Source organism: Melozone crissalis, unplaced genomic scaffold, assembly GCF_028551555.1.
Source record: "Melozone crissalis strain CALT ecotype California unplaced genomic scaffold, PUWL_Pcris_2 ptg000002l_1, whole genome shotgun sequence".
NCBI classification, from domain to species: Eukaryota; Metazoa; Chordata; class Aves; order Passeriformes; family Passerellidae; genus Melozone; species Melozone crissalis.
Genome location: NW_026535780.1, coordinates 23886572 through 23912931, shown reverse-complemented (window position 1 = coordinate 23912931; position 26360 = coordinate 23886572). Strand labels below are relative to the sequence as shown.

Below are 26360 nucleotides of genomic sequence, written 5' to 3'. Positions count from 1 at the left end.
TTTTTTTTTTGCTTTGACAAGAATTAACCTATTTTATCCCTTTTTTGTAGTAACAGTACCAAGGAATAGAACTGGAATCAAATATATTCTCCACCAAGTTATCTGCTTGTATCAAAAGGGTCAAACTCCACTGCAATATGCAGTGTTGGGCCAGTAAAATCAGACAAATGACAAAAAATATTACAGGGGAAATTCTCATAACTGCTCAAAACAGATGATGACTTGAGAAGTCAGAGGATGAACAAACTTGGAAGAAAAGTCATGTTTCTGGAACCACATGCTGTCTTACCAAAGTCCATCAAATTTGTACAGTGTATTATTTCAATAGTGACATTTTTCTTTCATTGTGGCATTTTGTACATGTGAAAACAATTATTTCACTACTGCCACAATATGTTTCTTCCTCTCTGGCACGAGGGGCACGGATCCTGGCTTGCTGTGCTTACGACGATTCAGTTCCCTAGGAACAAAACAGAAAAATGAAACTCAGTAGTCAGCACAAATGTTTAAGAAATCCTGTCTTCCTCCTCAAGCTACTAATGAAGTCATAATACAAAGAAAGCCAAAAAAATTAAGAATTGCTCTGTTTCTATTAACCAAAAGCCATATACTCCTTTGGGAAGAAGGACCATCACTTTTGAAAGTAACTTTAAAGTTGGCTAATTTAGAAAGGTTTCAAATGAGCCTTTCTTTGGGAGCTCAGCTTGTTTTCATGTCAACACGATTAGCTGCTCAAGTTTGTGGAGTTTTTAGCTAATAAAGATGACTAAGACCCACCACTTTACTGTTAATTCAATGGCAACAGCAGAGTAAGCCACCTTCTACTCCTAGAAATTCCAACATGGCAATGATCCAGGTGGTATAAAACACTCATCCTAGAATCTGGCATTATTAAAAAAGGCAAAACCAGAAACCCACAAAAAGCCATACAAAACCCAAAAAACCCTCCCCACACACCCTGTAACAGCCATCCTATTTCCACTGCAATGGGGCACCATGTCATGCTTAACTCAGCACTGTGGCTCTTTCCAGCATGGCATCTGTTGCCATGTCCTCACTGTGCTTCTGGGAAGCAGCCAGCCCTCACTGCCACTGGCACTCATCTGCGTTTGCCTTAGCATCAATCCAGTAGCTCATGATGCCTCACTGAGATGCTCAAAGGAGCTCTATCACTCCCACAGGCCACAGCAGCACTGCAGGGATGGTTTTATTTAGAGGAAGAGAAAGTGAAGGCAAGGAGGAGCACGCACTTGCGGCGCCGAGCCTCCCTCATGATGCGCTGCTCCTTGATCTGGCAGTAGATGCTCTTGGGCAGATGCCGGTGCTGAGCTATGCGCCGGATCTGCGGGTGGAACTGGAACTTCTCCTTCAGCTTCTGATTGTAATTCATGGCTGCCTTCTCTCGGGGTGCAAGCTGCAGGGAAAGTAACACAGACAAGCATGTTATGAAGGAACAGGGATTTAACTGTCAATCTCCTCTACAAAACAAAATTTTAACTTTTCATTCAAATGGCTTCTTTCTAGTAAATTCCTCCAGAATACGGGTAGGTAAGTATTAAAAACCCTAAAATTCCAACAATATTCCCAATGCTCAAACACAAAACATTATCATTTTAAAGCTGAGTGGAGTAACCAAATTTAATTCCAGAGAATTAGATTTTAATGTGCTGTAGAGTGAAAAATGAGAACACAAATAGCTGATTAATCTTTCCTAACCTCGGATGACAACCAGCTTTCCCTGTAAAACAAAGATTTTCAGGCATTTTAATCACTAGCCAGGGTAATTAAAAATGCTGTAGAGGAACTGCCCTCATGAACAGCTTTACAGAAAGCTCTTCAGGTGGCCTGAATCTTACCCAGCACCCTGATCCCTTGGGAAGCACAAAACATGGATCAGATTTCAAGTACTAGCTTCACTATATAGCACACAGAGAGCTCCAACTTTCATCAAGCAGCTAAAAAAGTCTTGGTATCACAACCACAGGAAATACAGGTGAGCTGGTATTGCCATAAAAGACTATTTTTCAATTCATGTTTAAAATTCTGTCCAAGCCACCATCAACAACACCAAAAGTAAGAAACAAAGCAAGACAAACTGATTCTAACAAAAAAAAAAAAAAAAAAGAAGCAGTAACAAAACCAACAACTTTATTACACACACAATTGGAAATTTCACTTACAATATAATGAGACACGTGATTTCCCCCCTGCCCCCTTGAAATCAGCAATTGGCTATTTATTCTCCACTCTGGAGATCACTTTTGTGTGTGACTTGTGGTAGAATTTTTCATTAATTCTGAATAAATAATTATCACACTCAGATTTTGGTCCAGAATACCATAAATGGTCTGAAAACAAGTATTGATAAAAATGACCCCAAAGGAGCTTCTGATTTGGGACATTAAGGAAACCAGGTACCAGATACAGAGTTGCTCATGGCTCAAAAAATTCTTATTCAAACATCAGAGATACATGATGCTCTTGACCTGTTTCTCCACACCCTCTTGTTCATAAAAACCAAGTCCTTCTGCTTTACTTACACTCACTGTGGCCTCTGAAATTGAAATTGAGTATATTTTACAGTCTTAGCCCACTAAAGTTACCCTCCCCCTTTTACTGAAATTCCTCCTTGTAAGCCAGCCTGTGAATAGCTGGTTCACTCTCAGTAAATCCCAGGTGTCCCCACTTTACGGAAAACTGCCAACATAATCCAAATTAAAGAGCTTTATTTTAATTAAATGCAATGATTTTTCTTTAATTTTAGAAAAGAAAATTGCTGCCTATTTAGTATAACCTTGATGATTCTACAGACAAGAGGTGATTCTTTAAATTAAAGATACATCCAGGACATCTTATTTAAAAAAATAATATAGATTAACAGGTGGTGGAGCCTGACTCCATTTTTATGGGTAATGTGGTATAGAGAAAGGGACACAGCTGGTGACTTCCACCTAACTACCAGATGCCAGCAGCCAATACACCAACTGTGCCAAGTGCACCCTCATCCACAGGATGGGAAAAGAAAATGTTGCAGTAATGACAAGTTTCCTTCATGAGAGGTAGCAGATAGCTAAGAAAGCACATTGCAATAATGCACTGAATTCCAGCTTTCTCTTATAAGTCACTTTACAAAGCTCAGTGTGAACAGCTCAAGAGAACTGTGTTACCTCCCATTCTGTTTTGGGCTGGAGAAGATGCACAGGAGGATTAGAGATTTTATTTATAGGGACTAGAACACTCTCCAATTCAATATATGTAATAAATTAGGATTTATGTGACATCATGAGGGGAAGACATACTTAAAGGTGACATATGACTGTTTTTTCCTATGTTCAAATAATGAACGTGCTATTTCTTTCCTACACGAGAAAAATGAAGATTATGTGGCAGAAACATAACTGATTTGTGTCCCTTACACAGGAGGACTTCACAGCAAATACTTAGGGTGAAAAAAGGGAGAAAGAACTCTTAAAAGCAACGAAGTTGTCAGCAATAGGAAAATGCCTCATCGAGTAAACTGCCCATGCCTCTTCTCCTCCCTCTTGATGACACAGACTGCTTATTTTTCCATCTAAGCAGAAGGAAAGTAAACATTTTTGCAAAGCTCTGGTTAGAAGCTAAAACCACCCTTAAAAAATTCTTCTCTTCAAGAGGGCTGTATTTAAAACTCCACACTATTAAGACTTCTGTAATTCAGCATGAGAATATGAAATGAATGTTTATCTGTCCTCTTCAGGTTGCCCTTCTAGGACAGGGCAGGCAAGAGCACAGATGCAATATATTTTTAGAATCCAGATAAATCCCAGCAATTTTCTACACTATAGCTTGTCTTTATTTATTTTTCTATTGCTCTGCGGAAAACACCTTCTAAATTTATAGCCATGAAGTTCATTATTCATTCTTTCCTGGACCAAAATTTTTGATCTCTTTACATCTAAATGGATGACAAAAGCAAAAAACCAGAAAGGTAATGTAGGGCAATGCAGATGTTAAGAGCATAAAATCATAGCTACAGGGCTGAAGTTGCAGGTGCATTGAATCACAAACTGAAAATCACTATGAAAAGAATGCCATGACCCACAGTGTCTGGTACTGCTTGTTATCAGCATTATCTCAGAAAATGGAACCACATACTAGAAACAGACTGAAAGGATAAACAATTGCTTAAGACAGTTTTGACGTGCTCCTGCTAATGCACTTTGCTAGATCAAAACCAAGACTTCTAACAGCACTTTCTCCTCTCTCTACCAGCCCATACTCAAAATCTGCTATTTCTGCATTTTTTAAGGAAGCAGTAAACCTATGCTCCACTACTGTTCACTCATTCATCAATAGTTTCACTAAAATTCTAAGCATCCTAACCCACTGCTCTGTACTAATTCACAAAAGTAACAGAGACAAAATTTTGCAGCTGCTACTCACAGAAGTTAAGTTACTAAGAATTCACACTCTGAGGAGTGCAGGTATAGTTTCTTTTTTAATGTGGTAGACTGAAGAGCAATACAGCTTCTACAAGTTTTACTGATGGTTCATTACTTTCAGTACAATTTGGAGAAACCCAGTCTATCCCTTTCTTTCTATCAATTACATTAATTGTACACTATTAACTGAAATCCACTATAAGACTGCTGCTTTTTCAGCCTTTCCACTGAGACCAGGCTCTATTTTCCTCCTCAAAAGTCAAAACCATTTTCCTTTTCATAAATCCCAAACTTCTTCAAAAGCACAGGTTAAAAAAGCATCAAACATACTTAACAAGCCATATATTATGTATTTGAACAGTCTAGAGTTTCTCAAGTCTTAACAGAGTCTTTTGCTTCTGGGCATGCTGAGATAGATGTTCACTGCTTTAAAAATAACATCTGTTACATCCTATTATTAATAATACATATTAATCAATTAATGAAAATTTATTAAAAGCTAAATGTAGAAAATTATTTTGAAGCAACCTCTGCAGTAGCTCCAACACAGATATTTGGGTTTTGTTACCCCTATGTAAAACCTGTGCTGACTTAATTGTCAGTGGAGTAGAGACACAAGATGCCTCTGGCTCCTCCAGAAACTTTTCTTCTTTCTTTCATGTTTCACTGATTTTGAGTAATGAGTGCAGTGCCAAATACATTAAAACCCAAAAGAAACATGCATGTCAGAACTGATGACTGCTTGGGTACAGCTCAGAAAGTAAAACTTTCCAACTGGATAAATGTTCACCAGCCACAACATGAGTATCACACATTCACTATAACTTCCTTTGAACTCAGCAACGTGAAAAAACAACTAAGTACTCACCAAAGGAAAAAAAAAAAGTTTGATTACTATTTTTCTTTCTCAGTCAGAATGTTGATTTCTACCCACCCCCAGCACAAAAAATATCCATCTTAAAATACAATGTATTGCAAAATTTTAGCATTATATCAGAAATACAGTGACCTTTGGATGAGTCATTCAATCAAATCTGCTCAGCAAAGAAAAATAGCAGACCAAGCAACTAAGCATTTAAGACATATTTTGACACTTCTGACAGAATTACTGAATGTTCAGCTTTGAATATTCAAAACATTCAAAAAATAGCCACAGACTGTGGAATGACTGGACACTTATAAAATAAGCAAGCATATGTCTGTGAAGATAACAACACCAACACTCTAAAAAAGAAGCAAATACTAAAAAAACATCAGTGGAACCTGCTAAATAGCCATTAACAGTTGCATTCTTAAGAATCACAGGAACTACCAGGCTGGATCAAACAGGGATTTGCACTGAATCCAAGCAACATTCCCAAGATATATCCAAGAGCATGATAAGCCATGAGGACTCCTGAGTCCTATTAGCTACAATTGCTCTCTAAATATCTGAAAAATAAAACTTCATAGTGCTTCTAAAAAAATTTTAAACAACTATAGCCACTTCAGACAGCTTCAAATTCTGTGTCTTGCTAAATTCACGGCTTCAACAACACCATGCTTGAACACATTACCACATAAGATCCAGAGGTGTGAAATGTTCTTTTCTCATTATAACATAATTCTTCACAAATTCTTCTCTGTTCTGTGAAGTGAGAGCAATTTTTCTATGCCCCTTTTAAGTTCTTCCTGTATTTCTAAATAGTTTTGCCTCTTAAGATGACTTTTTGATGTTGCAAAGTGTTTTCTCTAAGACAGGATCATAAATAATGTGAGGATTTTCACTTCTGACAGTAAAAAAAAAAACAAAAAAACCCAACCAACGAAAAAAAAAAAAACCCACAGGAAAAAAATCCTCCCAAGAATAATTTAAAAAACAGGGGAAAAAAAAATCAAATAATAATCCACATGTCCCCTAACCTGTGTCATAGATAGCTATTGATTTGGTTCTCTTGGGAGCCGACAGCCCAAGTGCTGTGACAGAAATACACACCCTTACAGACATTACAAAAACTTCATTGGAATGATCCCACAAGAGCAGAACCACGCTGTGGGTGCAGCCCCCAAGGGGCACATCAAGCAACAACACTGTACTCACAAGGGAAAACAGCAAAGGCTGTTTTTTGTAGGACTCCTGCCAGGTCAAGGAACACAAGAGTATTAACGTGCAGATCATATCCAATAGCCACTAGTCACAACTAAGTACTGTCTTTTTTTAGGCCCATCCATGGCCAGTTTTCGCTGACGCAAATACTACAGAAAAGAGCAGAATGTCATTTACCAGTCTGTGTTCTGAACACTTCAACAACAGCTAAGCTGTCCTTTTGGTATGCAACATTTCTGCAATGTAGGAGTAGCTGTGCTTGCCTATTACTTTCCAGAGTCAATTATCCTTACTCTTTCATAACAAGAGCAGCCAATGCCGTCTAGTAGTCAGCGCAGTGATCTTTTTGTTCACATCTGAAAATATCAGGAATGCTTCTACACAAAAATGATATTTGTGACATTCTTTTTACCCACTTGTCCTTCACACAAAGGGCTCAGAGTAAAGATGAACGTCGAAAATACCAGACAATTCTGTTACAGAGCAGCATTTTAGAGAAACATCATGATCTCTCGCTAAAAATATAGTGAGCAAATAGAGAAAGCGTCAGTTAATATAATAAAATTAGGTGAAAAGGGTGTTGCCATGGGCATATGGATATAACACAAGGAACACAGACAATGTTTCTATCTAACACTGCACTATCTAAACAAATTCAACATAAACCTTAAATCCAAAAGTAAAGTCTCAAAATAAGCAACTATGGAACTGATAATTAAGTCTTTGACCACAGCACCAATGGGAAAATACCAATAATCAATGCAGAAGAGCAGGAAGGAAAAAAAAGAAAAAAAAAGTATCCATTAAAAAATTAAAATAAAAAAATTCAACATAAACAATCATTTGTAATCATAATTACTGCAGAGACCACAAAGCTGTGCAGTTTTTTTATCGACTGCTCTGTAGCAAAACTGGGAATACTAACAGGACTTCCCAATACCTATGGCAGGCCATGGCTGAAGATATACATGTTATTTTAACTGTGCTACTCCACATCCAGTGCTTCAGAGAGCACAGCAGTCCATCAATTATGCTGTGTCCAGTGTAGCCCAAAGTACTCCTCCACTCCCTCCACCTGCCACCTCTCCCAGCTCTGTTTCACTTCCCTCCTACAGATAATTCACGTTGATGGAGCTTCAGGTAATCACAGGCAGTCCTAGACATCAGTATGCAAGAGATCCAGCATCTCAGCTGTACCACATTCTTCCCCGAGTCACAGCTTCCCTTTCCTCTCCCCACAACCTTTCACAAGACCAAGCAGAAACTCCCCCAGACATTATCTGACAGCTCTGCTGATGGGCTAAGAAAAGGCAATGTAAGCACCTCCAAAATACCATAACAATATAAAGCTACATAAAGGGATAAAGCTACTCCCAGCACACAAAGTGCCAAATTCACTCTCCCAAGTCACTCAGTACTTTGACTCATCTGTGCAGATGAATCTATGCAATTGGTAACTGAAAGAGAACATTTGGGCTTTGTCTGTACACAAACATTTGAACAAGTATAACAGAGAAGTCATCTCTAATGAGGCTGGTGATCCTTCACACTAGGAACACCCTGACCACTGAATTAAGCAGACTTCAGATGGCACCCTAGTTTGTCCACTAGGTATCTGAGAGCTACAAAGGTTAACAAAAATCTCAGTGTCAAACTACACATCAGTGCAAAGAGCCTACTTTACAATACACATGCTTATCACAGCATGACTTTTTTTAAACAAACTGCATGAATGAATATGAACTAATCACATTTCAGTCAAAATCTTTAAAAGTAGTGACTCTAAACTTCAAAAGAATTACTTAAGTACGGCTAAACAGAATTTATTACCTTTTTCCCAGTGGTAAAGGATGAATTCTAACCATTAGCACACACGTAAAAAATTCAATTCTAGTTTAGATAGAACTGATGATTATTGTTAACATTAAACAAGACCAAAAGAAGTCATCTTGTGTAGCAATAATGAGGCATCTCATTTTCTTATTATAAGCTGCAGTAAATGCAAAGAGCTGTACTGCACATGTCAATCTACAAATTAAACACAAATGTCATAATATAATTTTACAGCTTCCCTTCATAAACAAGTTTTAAAAGTTGAAACGGCTAACTGGTTGTAATAATAACAAAAACCCCCAAACATCTTGTGATAACAAAAAGCAAAATGCAACTCTTACCACTCCCAGTTTTTCAGAGGCATTAGCTTTCCACAGGCGAATATTCATCTCATCTGAGCCACACAGAATGTATTTGTTATCTGAAGTCCATTTTACAGTGATGACGTGCTGCATTCGTTTGGTATGATAAACCTCCCTAGAGCAGAGACACATTTTTAAATTATCTATCATCACTTTTCTCACCATTACCTTTCAAACAGCAGAAAGCATTCTGTTCAAGGCAAAATATTTTTGTATTTTCTTGCTGTTGTTTTTAAATAAATCTGACCTTTTTAAACACTGCTATCTTACCTTTCTATACATAGAGATTCAAAAGAAGTGTGATAGATTGATAAAGGACTACCTAGGATAAGATGCTTTTTAAATAAGTGCTTTCACAGAAATCATAGTAATGAGTTAAATAATAACTCTTTTTGCAAATCATGCTAAGGGTATACAGTATGAAATGCATACTGTTCCTGAAGTAATTTTGATTAATATGCTTTTACATTGAGAGTATTACAGAATGGCAATGCAGAAAAATAGGTGCCAAAGAATCTGACACCAAACAGCAACAAAACACCTCCCAGCTGTCCATTTATGATATGACAATGGATTTGCTACTCTTCATTGTGATTTCCCTCCTTTACCCAAAAATGGACTCCATTTCTCTTTTAGTTTCTGCTGATCAATCTCCTGCTCAACAAGTGCTGTTGGAAAATGTTTCTACATGCGGCATTTAAACCAATATTTAACTTTTGTCTAAACTTTTGTTAAATTTTTGTCTAATATTTTGAAGTATGAATCAAACAAGTTTATTCTTTTATTTCTGCTAAAAAAATAAAGGACTAAGTACACTTTTTTGGGAATTCTAGTTATTTATTAGCATTCTGAATTAGCATTCTGAAAAGAAGGAAGAAGTAAGGTCTATTTATTGTCTACCAATAGTCATTCCTTTGATGCATCAGTCATGCACTACAACTTATTCTCTTTCTTCCATTCAGTTATTTTTGCAAGGAAAACCCAAGTAATAACGCAAAAGAAACACAGAAGCAACACCTATTCAAGTGGTGTGGAAAAACTTGACGAGGTTGAGCTGAAATGGTTGCAAGAAAAGTAATCAATATATCAGAATAAATAAGCTTTAATAAGCTTAATCACCTCTTTTCATTCACCAGCAAGCAATACTCTACAAGAACAACTATGTGAAAGACTGAGCACAACTACCATCAGAAAACATGAATACTCATATCAGCTTTTCACTGTTTAATGGCATGTGTGCACATCTGCACCTTCACAAGAACTTCTGTGTTTTACTTGGCTTCTACCACATGACTCAGTAACAAAGCTTTTCTTCACTCACCTTTGGGGAACTAAGTAATTTTGCTTTTCATTCTTTGAATTTGCAGCCTTTGCCTATCCTGTGGCTGTCATCACAAGGTATTAAATGTCATTTTTCAGGGACAGGAAAAACTGAAAACATGGCCAAATAACCTGAATCTGTCATTTAGAAGTTTGCACAGAAATACAGTTCTGTTTGTTAAGCATTTACAAAATTTAATCAACTTCATAAAAATCTTATTTCTTAGGGCTAAACAATTTCACTATTTGAATTTTCATTTAAAAATAAAATAGAAAGCAACTGCAGTTAGGAGTTTTTCAGACTGGGAGGACATCAGAAGTAAAAACTAGAATAGCACCAGGATCCTTTTTTACAGGTATTCCTAAATGCCCTCTCAGTTTTCCATGCAGGATCAGATCTTCTATTTAGAGACTTTCTTCATTCTGCGAGATTAATATGAACTGTGCAATTCTAAAGAAGCCCAGCTTCTAAAAATTTTTAAGTGTACCAGAACACTCTAATCAGCTTACATGAGGCAAAATTTTTCATTTGTAAAGCTTCTCCTCACTAGATTTATGGCTACAACACAAAAGGGGGAAAAGTGTGGACAAAGAAAAGCTCCTTCCACAGGCCTTGGCAAAAATGTGCTAAAATGTGAAATAAAGCCTTTACCTGTTGTGCTATGGGGTCTGAAAATTTCTCCTCAGTGATGTGTGTTTACTTCACCTATCACCACTTCTGTGAACATTTTTAATTCATACAAAGAAGCTGCTAACCATATTTTTTAGTAATGCAAGTCAGAAAAAAACCACCAAACCTACAAAGAAACTGCACCATCTAATTACATTTAAAGTATTATTGCAAGACAAAAAGAACATGAAAACTATCAGTAGATTAGATATAGAGGGAATGTAAATAGCCCCCCCCCACTATTTAATGCAGCATAGGAGCACAAACAGTTACACAGTATGCACAATTTCATCAATCAATAATAAAAATATACTCCTTCACCAAACCAGTATTTCGACGTTTTCACCCTCAAACCACCTAGAACTTGACTTAGTAACAACCTTCTGGGAGGACAAGGTTGGAGAGAGGAAGTCAAGCAGAAGTAAAATAAAGTTAAGAATAAAGAAAAAGGAAGAAGAACTGACAAGAAAGAATAATGAAGGCAGGTTTATGAAGATCAAATGATACCAGAAAGATCAGATAACTTGCCCCAGTTTTCATGAAACTGAAAGAAAACCAAAAAAATAATGGAGACACAGTAGATTCAATCTGAACTCCAGCAAAATATTTAATATACTGACTTATGAAACCTTACATGAAAAACAAACTCTGCGTGAATTGTATTCAAAGCACTCTATTACAAATCAAAACCAGGTTAACAAAACATGAACAAAAGGTAGTAAGTGCACTGAAACAGATCACAAAAGGGTCCCAAACTGATCCTCAGGAATTCATACAGCAATCTATTTTACATAATGCCTTCAGCAATCATCCACACAGGATGAAGACAATCCCTAGGAAAGCAAATGCTACAATGCTGTAATACACTGCAAACTTAAGTGGTGACAGAAACAGAACAAAGCAACCTAAAAACATTAAAGATGCATCAACAGGGAAATCAAATGGGATTCACCATGGTAAAACACAAATGACATGAGCACAGTAATCCACTATAATTTTAATTCCATATTGTGGAAGTACTGCTACTTGTTAAGTAGTTCTACTCTTGATCCATACTCCAGACTTAAGTCAACTACACAGCCTGTCAGTTTCAAGCTACCAACAGAATAAGATTTCAACACTCACAGGAAGGAAATGCCCCAGTGAAGATGTTAAAGAATGAATCAGTAATTTTGAGGATTTGGGAGGAAGTCACTGGAATGAAGAGAGAGAAAGGTGTAAAACTACTCACCTGCTGTGACCTTTGTCTACAGGAAAAATGCGGATGGACTTGTCAAAGCTGGCAGACACAAATTCTTTCCCAGTGGGTGAATAATCCACATCAAGGACAGCAGACACGTGATCCATGTGCACCATCACAGGTGATTCAAGAAAGCGCATATCAAAAGTATATAAGCTTTAAAATAAATACATCAGTAGCTTAGTATCAGAGCAAGTCTTAAGTAAACAGTACATTTTACATAAACCACACTTAAGGGTAGAGCCATATTGCAGAGGAAACTCCTTAAAACAGCTCATAACATGTGAAAAGAAAGAAAATGGCATTGTTTAGGGTTTGAAAGAAGCTTGTTAATCAAAGGATCTAGTTATCGGATCAGGTTTCTTGCTCTTTATCAGAGGACAGATAGGCTCCACTTCATCATCTGTCCATGGGTCAGATTGCAGGCATCACACTGGCCTCCTTTACTCCATCCTCCCATGTAAGTATGCACCCTGAACTTGTAAAAGCACCTCTCAATCATTACAGCAAGCCCATCAGTTCTGAAAGGTTTCCTAATATTGCCATGCTGTGAACTCCTAGTAATTCAGAGTCTACTGTAAAGTTCCATTTGGTTAGCATCCTTTGTTACTGCCTAATTATCATAGGCAGACAAGTGCAAGGAAAGCTTGGTGTAGCAAGTCTAGGAGTGCAGGGAAAGCTTGGTCCTTACCCATGGAGATGCTAGTTCAGCAGAGCACACTATCCATAGAAAAACATGGAAGGCAGGTGTTTTATGTTAAAAGTAAACATCCAGCTGCTGCACCACAGTTGGTTTGCTCCTAAGGACTTGAAAGCTCAGATAAAGCCTACCTCTACTCCCTCTAAATAAAGCAGCAAGGCATAATCAATATGCAGATCATCAAATAAGCATATGTGCTTTACAGACAATGCATTTATTGGAACCTGATTAAGATATACTATTTAGTAGGACTGTTATGTTAAAAATTTAATTCAACAGTTTTCTCACCTTCCTTTCTGCAGATGAATGCATAACTGAAATTAAATATATCTTACTGAACACTGTAATGGTGATTATTGCTTTTTCCTTTTAAATTCCCCAAGTATGCATCATCTTATTCAAAACTGCTACTCCACATAACCAGCAAATACTTGCATAGGCATTGTTGATGTGTGCATTTGCCTTGCACACTAAATGCTTCAGGCTGCAAGAGAACAGTTGGCCCTGACAGCAACAGCTATAATTTTTAGTTTAGCAAGAGGAAGAAAAAAAATATTGAAAAAACCCAAACCAGTCAAAAACCAAATTCATAAACAAAAACTTCAAACTTATAAACAAACAGATTAGGTAGTCTAACAGTTTTACCATAACATAAATACAAGAAAAACAGCACATTGAATATAACACCACTTTCAAGGTCTGAGCCAGATTCCATTTCCTTAGAAAAACAGCCTTAAGATAAGTGATAAAATTCCTATGTTCTAGAAGAAAACAGTGATCTATTGTTAGATCACTAACTTCCTGGAAAAAAGGATATGGAGCATATTTGCAATGGCCTAGTTTTGAAGAGACAGCTTTTTCAATATCAGATTAGCTGTTCACATGAATAGTATTGTTCAAAAGTAAAAAACTGCTCCGAGACATTGAAAGGATAAGTACTGCAGTCTCCAGAACTGTCTCACAAAAGATTAATTTATTTTTTTTTAAGAAATGGTCTCATGAAAATAGCTGATCAGTACAATGTATCAAGCTTCACAAGAGCTGGCAAGAAAATAAACATTTATATTGCCTCAGACTGGACCAACAGCACTTATTTTCCAGGGCCCATCTCAAGTTATACTTGCATTCAGCTGCATTTATTCTAAGTTACACTGCTTTTTACCCCCCAGGTTCTGAGATACACAGAAAGAGGCAGTCTACTATCAATTCATATTTCTTGAAATCAGTATTCCTGTAATTCTCTAGGTTATAAAGCAATTCAAATTTAGAGTTTGAGTAGTCTTTTAAAAATTTATTTTAGCACAATCATAAATAACCAAGATACAGATGGAAAATATAACCTGTTCAGGATTATTGAAGTGAAGGGAGAAACGACCATCCTGGTAATGCATCGAACTCCAATTTTATTGATCAATCAATCACCTTAAATAACAAAGTTAACGAACTTCATGCATATTCTGTAATCCAATTTCATGATAGGCTAACAGAGAAACTTCTAACCACTCCCTTTGTTTTAGAATACCTACAATTGTTTATTAAAAACAGAAACCAAAACAGAAACCAGAAACTAAAACAGAAACCAGTGTTCCCAAAACTTCTACATCTGTTCTCAGGATGGCAGGCCTTCCCAGAGACGGTGTTCTGCTTGTTATGGGAAGACAGTCTGAGAACTCCATTGTTTATAGAATGATGCCTGAGAGAGTCTAATTGTTTATACAAATCAGAAGGCTGAGAACTGTTAGAAACTGCTTTACTTTTCCCTTATACTTTTCTCTCAATTGTATGTCTCATGGCCTTTTCTTTAAGTCATTCTCCGACACAGGATTATCAAAAATCAAGGTTACACTTACTTGTAATCTTCATTGGCTGCAGTAAAAATGAAAGCTTCCATAGGGTTCCAACACAGTGTATTTGTCCTCATGTTCAAGATAACCTGAAATATATTTACACATTGCTACCTTGTTAAAGGCAATAAAATACTCACTGCAGTTCAAAACTTTCTACATACCCCTGAAGACAAGGACTTAGATAACTATGGCAGAGGAATAGTACATGACAGAATGTCTCCTCAGCAGTGTTAGAGGTGAAAACCAAGAATCTCCTGTCCCTCATTACATGCTTCTGCTTTGGGCTACACAACAATTAAATTTTCCTCTGTAAATCACCTTAGAATCAAATTCTTCTAAGTGGTCATTTAACATGGCAACCTGCTAGTGGTCAACAAGTAAATCTGGAACTTCCAAAAAATTTCACTTCTCTGTCCTATTTGCAGGAGCCTTTAGTTAAGTAATCTACAGACACACCTAATTAAATGGTTATTTCAAGGGACATAGTCATTAATTGAAGCTGTGAACCAACATTTGCAAAGCAATTGTAACATGTTTATGTTCTCCCAGTAATTACGCCTTCATTATTTTATGTCGAAAATTGCAGTTCACCAATTCTCCTGGCCAGCTGCCATTTCTTGTGGAAGCGCCAAGCAAGGCACACAGAAGTTACTGTGTTGTCAGGTACTCAGCACTCTCCCTGTACCAGCAGTGAATCACATCTCACACATTTGTAAGATTTGCTTGCTGCTTGTAAGCATATGGCCAACAAAGAGGCCAGCTGGCCCTGAAGTGGGAGGAAGGCAGCTGATAACATATTAATAAAACCATTCTGCTTTCTAACTGCAGACAAGACAAGAGGCACTAGCAAGCTGTATGTTGGATGTCCCCACCTTGGAGGACAGCTGGGCCCCTGTGGGACAAGGCAAGGCAGGGACAAATCTGACACATCAGACACTGCAGCTTTGGCTTCTGCTGAGTCTGAGAGGAATTTCCAACCATTTATTTGAAAATAAGAGCTATACAGTATGCCTGACACAAAGTGGATGTGTAATTACAGAGCAACTGATTAACAAACTGAACAACTCTATAAACAGGATTTTCTACAATGCTCCAGGCCAGCTATAATCCTACTTAAAAATCCTGAAATTTGTTGAACGGTATGGTATTCAAATCTCATTTTTATTCTTGGCTTACTACACTGAATACCATAAATTTACACACCCATTTCAGAATATAGTTGTACAATTATAACCCTTATGGTAATGAACACAGTCTCAAAACAAGTTAAGTGATGATTTTACTGAACATCCCTCCAAGAGATTGCAATGTGTCTATTCCTGTAATTCTCATTCTCCCTAAATCCTCATTCCCTAGGTGACACCACCCTGTTCATTACAAAGTTTGTGCTGCAGAACACTGCTTAATTTCAGGAACTGCATGCAACCAGAAGGGAATGTAACCATCAGATCTCTAAAGTGATCTCTAGTTTAAAAAGCAGACACTGAGATGCCCTCTGTTTACACTAATGTGACAACTAGAATTTGCTCAGATTTCAGTATTCTTCTAGTTATAAAACTTGCACAAAACTGGGAAGTTAATAATCAAGGACTGTTCTTTATTCCTTCCTGGTACAAGTCTACCAGCCACTGCAAAATGAGCACACAATTAATGTTAGCCCACCATATCTATAAGTACTTTAGGTCGTTTTACAAAATAACTTCAATATTGCTAAAAATCCAGCTCTTTCAAATGCAGTCAAGTCCTGTCATGCTCTGAATCTCTATTTTACACCAAAATTTACAAGACTTCAGTTGATTTCAGCAGTGGCTTTTGGAAGTAAAATAGTGCCTAAGAAATGAGATTGACTCTACAGTTCTAGCATTAGGTTTAGTAACAAGTATGTAAGGCAACCTGGCTGGAAGTGATTTAAGTTGCTGTAAATACTTTAATAATGGCATTTCAGAACTATCTAAACCCATGCCAGAGCCATTTTTAACTGCTATTTTTAATCTATTGTACATCTTCTTAGAAAATGGGTAAGTTTAAGTCCCCATTAAGACAAGTCAAAATTGTGAAGTACCTGAAGACTTGGTTCTCTGGGTTTAATTATTTTAACTGTGAACAGTTGCTAACAAAGAATGTCAGTCTGGAAATGCTGACATTATTTTAATACAGAAACATTACCCAAATAATTAACTTGTCTTCCTTTACTATCAGCAAGGTTTTTGGTTGAGATGAACACCTAAGAATGTAACAAGCAAGAGAAAACACAACTCCTGTCAGCTGCTAAAATGCTAAAGTCTATCTTTACAACCCCCTAAGCTTTCCTGATCGCACAGGTTGCACAAGAATGACTTTTAAAGTGTACCAATTCCTATCAAAACATTTTCCTCTTGTCTCTCAAGAGAACTGCTTTCATTCATCTTTCCCAGCTTTTTTTAGACTAGCTCTTCTTTTGAACCTAGGTAGCATCTCACTATCTCATCCCTCCCTTTTAAACTAAAGGCTTTGAAACCCACACTCAGGACAAATGGGCAACAGAGCTACACAAAGTGAGAATTGTGTGAATAGGAATGCATGTGTGATGTACTCCTATTTCCATTTATGAAGGGACTGCCACTGAGTTCCAACTGCTCTGCTGATCAAATCTCAGGAATGCAGCAGCGCCAGAAATCAGTGCCCATACATAAGTATGGTAACATTAATAAGCAAAACCAATCTCTTAGGAGTTCCAAAGCTCTTAGCTCTCAATGCAGAAATGGACATTTCACCTCCTTTCCACAGGAGAATTATCCCTATCCCAGGAGGAAACGCAGTACTGTGCCCATGGAAGCAAGGAAGTCCTAACCTAACCTAAGTGCATAATTCCTACAGCAGGAAATGCATCTCAGCATGCTGCTTACATGAGATACACATACACAAACATGTGCACACAGTCTACAGTAATTCTATATGCACACGTATGTCCCGTGTAAGCTAAATATATATATTTAGCATATATACATATGTAAAATTCTCATAGATTCAAACTTAGTTCACAAAGGACTCAACTGCATCCTTTGCTGTAGCTCAACAGCACTGGCTGGGCTCATTTCAACATTCAGGTCTTTAGCTGGCATCACTGACAAGTTTTTATAAGCACTGCCTCAGTGGCCCAAATGAAACTTCACTAAAAATTATTGGGGCGCAGGGAGAGAAAGAAACACTGCTATGCCAACAACTTTCTTTTTTATAACTAAGTACCATTTTAATGTTGTAGTGTGCATCAGCTCAATGACACTGCAGGCAGTATGTAACACTGAGTGCATACTCACAAGCCAGAATATTGCATTTCAAGAAGAATATTGTTAAATAGATCTGGGGCTTAGAACTACTGAACTTGATTGAGGTTTGATAGATGTGTATGAATTACCAGCCTCTTATCTAAATAAATACAAATATTTTGTTAAATAGGAATCTTTAGGTCATCGGTACGTTCCACATATAAATATTATTTTGATTACACTGCAAAGGATTTCTGAATGTTTATGGTGGGTGTATAGGGAAGGGTTTATTTCCCTTTGAAGGAAAAAAAACCTTTTTAAATACAGAGCAAGGCTCTCCAATGGTGAAGTTAGCTTGTTTCCTTCTGGTAAGGAAGAGGAAAAAAAAAAAATCACACATACATAGACAGAATGCAATACAGGAACATAAAGTTCTTATTGTGAAATTGCTGTCAGGTCAGGCACTTGATCAAGAATTACAACAGAGTGAGCATGACAGCCTGTCTGAATGCAGAAAAAGGCCCTTCTAAGTCTGCATTGTTTAAATCCCAACGTTAATTCAAACTCAGAAGACTCAGACAATAAAAACTCAGTTAACTCAGGTTTCAGAGCTTCCCATTCTCTACTGTCACCAACAGTTACATGCTATTAATAGATTCAGTATGATTATTAGCACCAGTAATTAATCTTAAAAAGAAAAATATTACCTTCTTTAATGGAGTCGATTTTCTCATATCATACAGCACAATATTTCTGTCAGAAGCACAGCTTCCCAAAAGGTAAGTCTGAAAAAAAAACCCCAAAACCAGTGTTTATGGTCTTTTGAATACTTCTAGAGTGTGTTTAATAGCTTACATCAAATACCTAAGCTATTTCACAAAGCTGGTCATGAGTTTCTTTTTCAGTCAAGGAAATACCTTCATCAATTTTTCTGTGCAGCCAATTACCCAGCACAAACTGGGTAAAGCTATTTTAAATAGCTTTCCCTGTAAGATTCAGAATCCATGCAGTGCCCTCTACTTTAAAACTAACAGACAACTCCTCATAAACACTTTTTCTATGAGCACAGCCCAGCCAAGGGGTATAACAGAAGTGCTGTAAAAGATCAAATGCAATTGTTTTGCCATGGGAAGCGTGAGAAGTCTCAGAGGGAGTAGAATCCTGGAACAGATGAACTGGCAGCTCCACAGCCACTTAACTGCTACACTGCATGACTGAGTTACCAGGTATGCTGCTGTTGTGGGCAGAATGGAGACTGCTCTGCTTTTGTTTCTCCTCTCCCACACTAGCAGAGACAAAAGACAGGAAGATAAAATTGTATGGTACTACATTCCAAAATAATATAACCATCAAAATCTATATATGCATCTCCTTACATATTCCATTAAAACATAAAACCTAAATTTGAAAGAAAAAAAATCAAGATGGTGTAAACAGAGTTTACATTTCATATTGTTCAAGAAAAATATTGATTTCCAATATATTACACAATCATTACCTCAATGGGATTAAATTTTACACTGCTTATGCTATCAAAACCCCAAGTCAGAGAACACTTGGGGCTTGTCCTTTGTTCATCCCAAATGTCCACTTGATGGCCACAGGTAGCAAAAACAGGCTCCTTCCAGTGGTGATCAATTCCTGTATACACTGTCTTTAAGGGAAAATAACAAAAAACAAAGTAAAAATTTAAAAACCCAATTGTATGCATAAATATTCAATTATGTTCTGTTCGAAAAAAAAAAAAATCAACAAATCTTTGTATGTGGAGTCTCACATGGTTTTTCTCATTTATATTGCTGAAAATTAAGTCACCATTGCTACTAGAAACTAAACCTTATCAGATGTACCCCTGCCAGTAGGCAAGCTTTCTTTTCCATTTAAGGTGCATGTATGCATCTTTTGGTAATTTACAGTGGAGTTGGCACTAAAAGCATATTTACAAAATCCTGGTTGATTTTAAAGCAAATGAAAAATTTAAGAGTGCAACTGTATTTTCAGTAGGGACTTGTATGGATTTCACAGACATTTCATTAACTAAAGACTTTCAAACCATCAATTTGAAAAAAGCATTTAATGTTTTTCTTAACACAAGCTTATCATAAATTCAAAGTGCCAAAATATCTATTTTTAGACTGCTTTTGTCAATAAGGAAGATGTAAAGTTAGTATTTTGTATTGAATGTCTGTGAGATTGGTATGAAAAGTAACTTATTTATGAAAAGTAATGCAGACTAAGCACTGACAATACCCATCTGAAGAGACTACAGAGAAATATGACCAGTTTGCAGGAAAGGGATAATTAGTACAGACAGACATAAGCAGTCTCTGGTGGCATCAGAGGAGTCCTTTCTGGTTACATGTAAAGTAAGCACAATAAAAACATGAAGATACTTTAAAAATGCCATAATAAAATTTGATGCCAGCAAATTACAACCCATTATGATGATAGGTGATATCAAATTATTGCTCTCTCCTCCAAAAGCTAGATAAGATACGATTCAAACTAAATTCAAAAGAAGAGGTGTGGGAAAATCAAAACTCAGATTTACTACCTTTCCAAGAATTGTATGAATAGGTTCTTCTTCTTCTCCATATTCTGGGCTCTCCATTTTCCACTGTTTTATGGTTTTGTCATCACCAACCTGAAAATATTGGAAAAGTTTTATGTAAATATATTCCCTTTTATTTTGCTAGATGTGTTTTGCAATTAAATATAGGCATCCTTTCAAAAAAATATTCTGTGATATACACAAATGCTTCCTCCTGCATGTTCATCATTCCATTTTATACCTCCAAGCAACAGATTAGCTCTCCTGGTCATAACATGTCATTAAAACATGTACATGATCTGGCTGCAGTGAACATTCTTCACAGCAGCCCACCTAGCACCGTGGTTTTGATGAAAAAAACATCAGGGCTGAAAAACATATTTGGGCTGAAACAGCCCTGATACAGCCCCAAGCCTTGGCTGTGCATTTCCCCTGCTCCCACTCTGTCTCCATCACCCCTGCCTCACCCACCAGCAACAGGCTTGGGTGGGCAGCAGACTGGGAGGGGACACGGGCATGACAGATGTCCTGACCTGGCCAAAGGAGTATTCCATAGCCCAGAACAACACTCTGCAATAAAAGCTGCAGTACTTGGAGCAGGAAGAGGAGGTGGGGGCTGGCTCCACAGTGGCTGCAGCTCCGAGACTGTCTGGGGACCTGTCAGCTTCTGAGAGCAGGCAATGGATTCCCAGCTTGTCACTTGTTTCCCACCACCACCTTTCCTTCACCTATTCCACTGTCCCATCTTGATCCACAAGGCTTTTCCAGTTTCCACTATAGATAGCTGAATAGGCAAAATGTGAGCTGGAATGATGGCTATTTCGTAAGGCTAAATTTTGTGGTTTTTAAACTGCAAATTATCTTCTGGAAGTCACTTTGGTGAGCCTGTAATCAGTTAAAAGGCACTTTCCACCTCAGTTGCTCTGGTTGCCTGCCCCAAATTTTGTTCTACCTCTTGCACTAATGCCAGCACAAGCTTTTGCAGGGCTGTGCAGTGACCTGGATCAAGAAAATAGGCCTAAAAAATGTTAGCTTTACAAGTTTATCCTCCCCTCCATGACTGCACTACTACTATTTCTCTCCCTCTCTCAATTTTCAGGCAGACATTGTCAAAAGGGGAGTAACTAACTTGGAGTCACTTAGGGTTTTTTACTGTGACTTTCCCTATATCCTAACTACTGTCCCTGTGACCTGGTATATACCTTAAAAAAATAAATATACTGTAGCGAAAATGGCTCTTCTATGACCAGTTTAAACAAAGCACAACTTCAGGACACTTCCTGTTTTCAAAAACAGTTCTTGTTGTGTTATCTCAGAACTGTTTTAATGCCAACAGGAAGACATACTATTTCCAAGCAGTTTACATGCAACTGAATCTGTCGTGGTTTTTTTATGAATTAATAAAGCTTTATTCACCTGGAGTGGTCTTAACTTAATCAGATTACTTTTAATCATAGTATATGCAAATAGTTACTTTTATACATGGTATATGTGTATGCAAATGGTTACATTTTAACTTTTTTACATCTTGCAATAAACATAATCCATTTACTACTTTAAAAAAAAACTAGTTTACTGCAGTTTTAATTACATGACCATCTGTTAGCTCTTTGCTGGTATTTATCCCTTCCATGCTCTTGAATGGTATCCATATCCCAGCATCAGAAAAAACTTCATCCTAAATAGAACTGTCGGGTTCACCGACACATTTAATAAGCGTATTCATACAATATTTAAATGTTCTATGGCAGAGAGCAAGCTTCTCAGTGGAAAACAGATGGTGAGCAGGTACTCTGCGCTGCTGAGGAGCCCCACAATACTCACAGTGAAGAATGATGTGCCACAGAAACGGGCACACATGCCTCGAACAAAGCCTTCATGGGCCTGTATCGTGCGGATACACTGTCGTCTGGTCAAGTTCCAAATCTTAACCTGATAAAAACAAAAAGCAAATATTCTGTAAGCTTTCCACAGCTGCAGTTCAGTATTCAAATACAAGAGACCACACATGTTGTAATGAAATGACAGAGTTGGCTTGGACACCGGTCAGATTTTATCATGTTAAAAACTAATTATTTCTTTCTTGAAAAATAATTTTAGAAGTGAAGGTCTTTTGTTCCTACCCTCCCCACTGACCTAAGCTGCATACTTTCTGCATTTTGTACTCCCATGTTTTTGAACTAGAATTCTTGCTAAAAAACAGCAGCAGTTATAAAATTAGCAAAAAAATACCCTTTTAAAGACAAAAACACAAAGAAATTTGGAATCAACAGAATTTTTTCTGTCCAGCTGCTGTACTACATTGTCTATAGATGTCCACCTCTCACAGAGGTTTCTGTTTAAAAGCTTTTGGGCTCGTTTAAAACCAACAACAAAGAAATGGAGCTTGCTTTTTATATTTTTATGTATTTACAGCACCCAGTACTTTACTTGCTCTATCAGTGGATAAGAAATTTGCAGAAATTTGTTCCCCTTCTCTCTGAAATGGTTAACCCCCCTTATACTACTGCATGACATGAGCACTTTCTATAAAAAGCAGAAAGCAGCCAACTGCCTAGAAGACCTTTAAACTGCCCCTGGTTACCTTTAGAGTATTCAAGTACTATCAAATGAGCAATGTAAGGGGGAGAAAGACGGTAATCCAGAAAAGACAGGTAGTTTTTTCTGCCACTAGTTCCTTGATTGCTATTTGTAACAGTTATGTAAAACAATAAAATATATATATACATAGGATTAGCCTTTTTTAGGCAATATGAAACCCTGCTATTCCAAAAAAAATTTTTGGTTGTACGCCCCTTCACCCTAGCTAATCTGGCAGTTGAACTTCTTTAGGGGGAGCAGTCCTAACAGGTATTGGGTTTGCGTGGCCAGGTTTTGGTAGTGGGAGTCTACAGGGGTGGTTTCTGTGAGAAGCTGCTGGAATCTTCCTCCATGTCCAGCAGAGCCAATGCCAGCCAGCTCCCACACAGACCCACCCCTGGCCAAGGCCAAGCTAATAAGAAATGGTGGCAACAACTCTGCGGTAACACATTTAAAAAGGAATAAAAGTAACTGCACTCAGAGAAGAGAGGAGCAAGAATACATTAGAGGAATAACTGCAGACACCAAGGTGAGGGGAGAAGGAGGAGGAAGAATGAGGTTCCTCTGAGCCTGCTGTGAAGACCATGGTGAGGCAGCAGTGCCCCTGGTGCCCATGGAGGAGGTTAATGGGAGTGCAGAGATCCACCTGCACCTGTGGAGAAGACCGAGGCCAGATGCACCCAAAGCAGGCTGTGATCCACGGCAAGCCCTAGCTGGACCTCGGGACCCATGGACAGAGGAGCCCACACTGGAGCAGGTTTCCCAGGACTTGTGACCCTGTGGGGACCCACCCCAGAGCAGCCTCCTCTTGAAGGACTACACAATGTGGAACAGTCACCCACACAGCAGCTACTCATGAAAAGCTGCAGCCTGTGGAAAGGACTCACGAAGGAGCTGCTGGGGGGTCGCACGGTAGGGACGGACGGAGAGATCTCTTTGAAGCCAAGTCGTATAACTTGCAGTTTATTGCAAAGGGCCTGGGTGCAGGGCCCTGCTGCAAGCTGCCAGCCACAGCTCGGAGCAGGCCCGAGAGAAGAGAGGCTTAAAGTGTAAGAGAGTTAAAGGCAAAGGTTTAAGAGCAGAGAGCATGTAGAAAGGAAGGGGTGAAGAATTGCAGAGGAGAAGACAAAGAGACAAAGAGAAAAAAGGGCGCGAAGAAGAGCACAAAAAGAGATAGAGTGAAAACAGGTAAGAGAGAAAAGAGAGATAAGAGAGCAAAAAGAGACCGAAGTTCCCGTTACAATACAATAAATCGTCTTCTGTGTTTAATATTCAGATTCTCATTAACCAATCTACTACAGCATGCATATCCTATAACATTTCCATACAACCTATAAGAATCACTACATTACCATACTATGTTTACATTTTAAACCCTAAATCTTACTCTTTGGGCCCTATCTGCCAAGCTGCAGGGTCTGCTCTGACTCTTAGGCCTGCCTGCTTGCAGAGGGAATTGTTTCCTCCAGGGGTGATTACATTCAGCTGGTCACATCATTGTTTTGTTCAGCAATTAAGGGATCTCAAAGGTTGCTTTCATTTCAATCTCGCTTATAGTTTCTATATTCTCAAAATCTTTTGCCAGGCAGTCATATTTATAAGGCTTTCTTGTTTCATCCTCCCCAACAGATTCACACTGCAGAAGGACATGGAGAACTGTCTCCCATGGGAGGGACCCATGGTGGAGCAGCAGAGCACCTCCTCTACCTGAGCAGAGGCAGGAACAACTTGTATTGAACTGACTGCAACCCCCTTCTCCCATTTCCTTGTACTGATGGGGAGGAGAAGGGAGAGCCTGGGAAGGAAGGAGGGAGGGGTGGGGGGAAGGTAATTTTAAGGTCTTATTTTACTTCTCATTATTCTGTTCTGAGTTTGTTAATAATAAATTCAATTATTAACCCCAAGTTCAGTCTGTTTTGTCCCTGGTGGTAATAGGTGGGTGATCTCTCCCTGTCCTTATCTCGACCCATGAACCTTTCACTACAATCTGTCTCCCAAGTTTGTCTCCTCTGTACAGTGGCAGAATTACAGAGCAGCAAAACTGCGTGAGGATAGAGGTAACATGCTGAAGAGAGGCAGAAAAGTAAGGTGTGGCAAAACCAACCAAACAAGCCAATAAAACACAAAAGAGAAAAAAGACGTGTGTTTGTTGTGGTTTGCAAGCTTACCTCTCCATCACAGGCTCCAGACAGCACAGTAGACAAACTTTTTGGATGTTTGGCCATGCAATTAACTCCATCTCTGTGGCCATCAAGTGAACTAAGAAAGGGTTTTGCAAACACACGTTCTAGCTTTGTGGCATTCAGAGCTCTTGTGTACTCTCGTGCAACCTCAAATGGATGCAATGCAGGGTCATAGTTCCTTGGAACTGTAACAGAAAGAACACACATTAGAAACCCATGCTGGAGCAGGTCCTGAGGAGAGATGAGCAGATGGACTACCTCTCCCACGAGGAAGGACTGGAAGACCTGGGGTTGTTCAGCCTGGAGAAGAGACAGCTCAGGGCAGACCACACTGTGGCCTCTCAGTACTCAAAGGGGGCTGTGAGAAAGATGGCGACAGACTTCTTAGATGGCCTGTTATGATATGACAATGAGTAACAGTTATATATTTAAAGAGGATAAATTTAGACTAGATAGTAGTAAGAAGTTTTTTACAATGAAATGGCACATGGCCCATCAAGGTTCTCAGCAGCCTGATCTAGCTGAAGATGTCCCTGTTCACCACAGGGCAGGGTGTGGGACTGTTCACCACAGGGACTTATCTAGCCCAACCTTCCAACCTACGAAACTCTATTATTCTGTGTGTAAAATCAACACAATTTTTGGCAGTTTTAATAATGAATGTGCAAGAAGCGGACCTCGACGCACCAGAAATGAAACAGCATTAAGTGCAAAAAACTGCAAAGGGTAACCTAGGAAATACCAAGAACAATCTCGGGGTACCAAATCAGCGATTAAACCCCCAGCCTCGCACTCCTGCTCTGACCAGGTTCTGGAAGCCCCAGGCTCTGCCGCGCCGATGGAAGCTCCCGGCAGCCGCCGCCCCGGGCCGCGGCACGGCAAAGCAAGTTCAGCTCCGCAGAGGCCCCGCACGGGAATCCCCGCCTGGGAGCGGCACCCGCGGGCAGAGCTCCCGGCGCCCGCAAGGAGGGAAGCGCAAAGCCCCTGCCCGAGCTCTCCGACTCTCGCTGCCAGCGGGCAGCGGCGGAGGGGACGGGACCGGAGCGGAGCGCGGACGAACGCCTTCCTGGGCCGCCGGCCTCATCCCTTCCGGGCGGGGCAGGGCGGGCCGTGCCATGCCGTGCCGTGCCGAAGGCCGGAGCCGGAGCCGCACTCACCGCGCTGCAGGTCCAGCTTGGTCTCCCTCACGTAGTCATCGGGGTTGCGGCTCAGCACCTTCACCCGCATCGCGCCGCGCCGGCACCGCTGCGCACGTGACCGGATGCGCCACCCGGGCCGTTCTCGCGCGAGGCCGCGAGCCCCGCCGCAGTCCCGGCCCCGCC

General features: G+C 39.1%; 1 protein-coding gene across 1 annotated transcript; it reads right to left on the bottom strand.

The window, feature by feature from the left end:
• On the bottom strand, window positions 1-26300 carry DCAF13 (DDB1 and CUL4 associated factor 13). Its single transcript, XM_054295965.1, has 11 exons — window positions 26196-26300; window positions 25024-25223; window positions 22100-22207; window positions 20279-20368; window positions 19223-19378; window positions 18432-18509; window positions 14483-14565; window positions 11924-12088; window positions 8682-8817; window positions 1251-1414; window positions 1-460 (listed from the first exon to the last, which is right to left on the bottom strand). Exons 1-11 carry the CDS (start codon window positions 26263-26265, stop codon window positions 373-375), a joined length of 1338 nt encoding a protein of 445 aa, XP_054151940.1. The 5' UTR covers window positions 26266-26300; the 3' UTR covers window positions 1-372.
• Window positions 26301-26360: the final 60 nt, after the last annotated feature.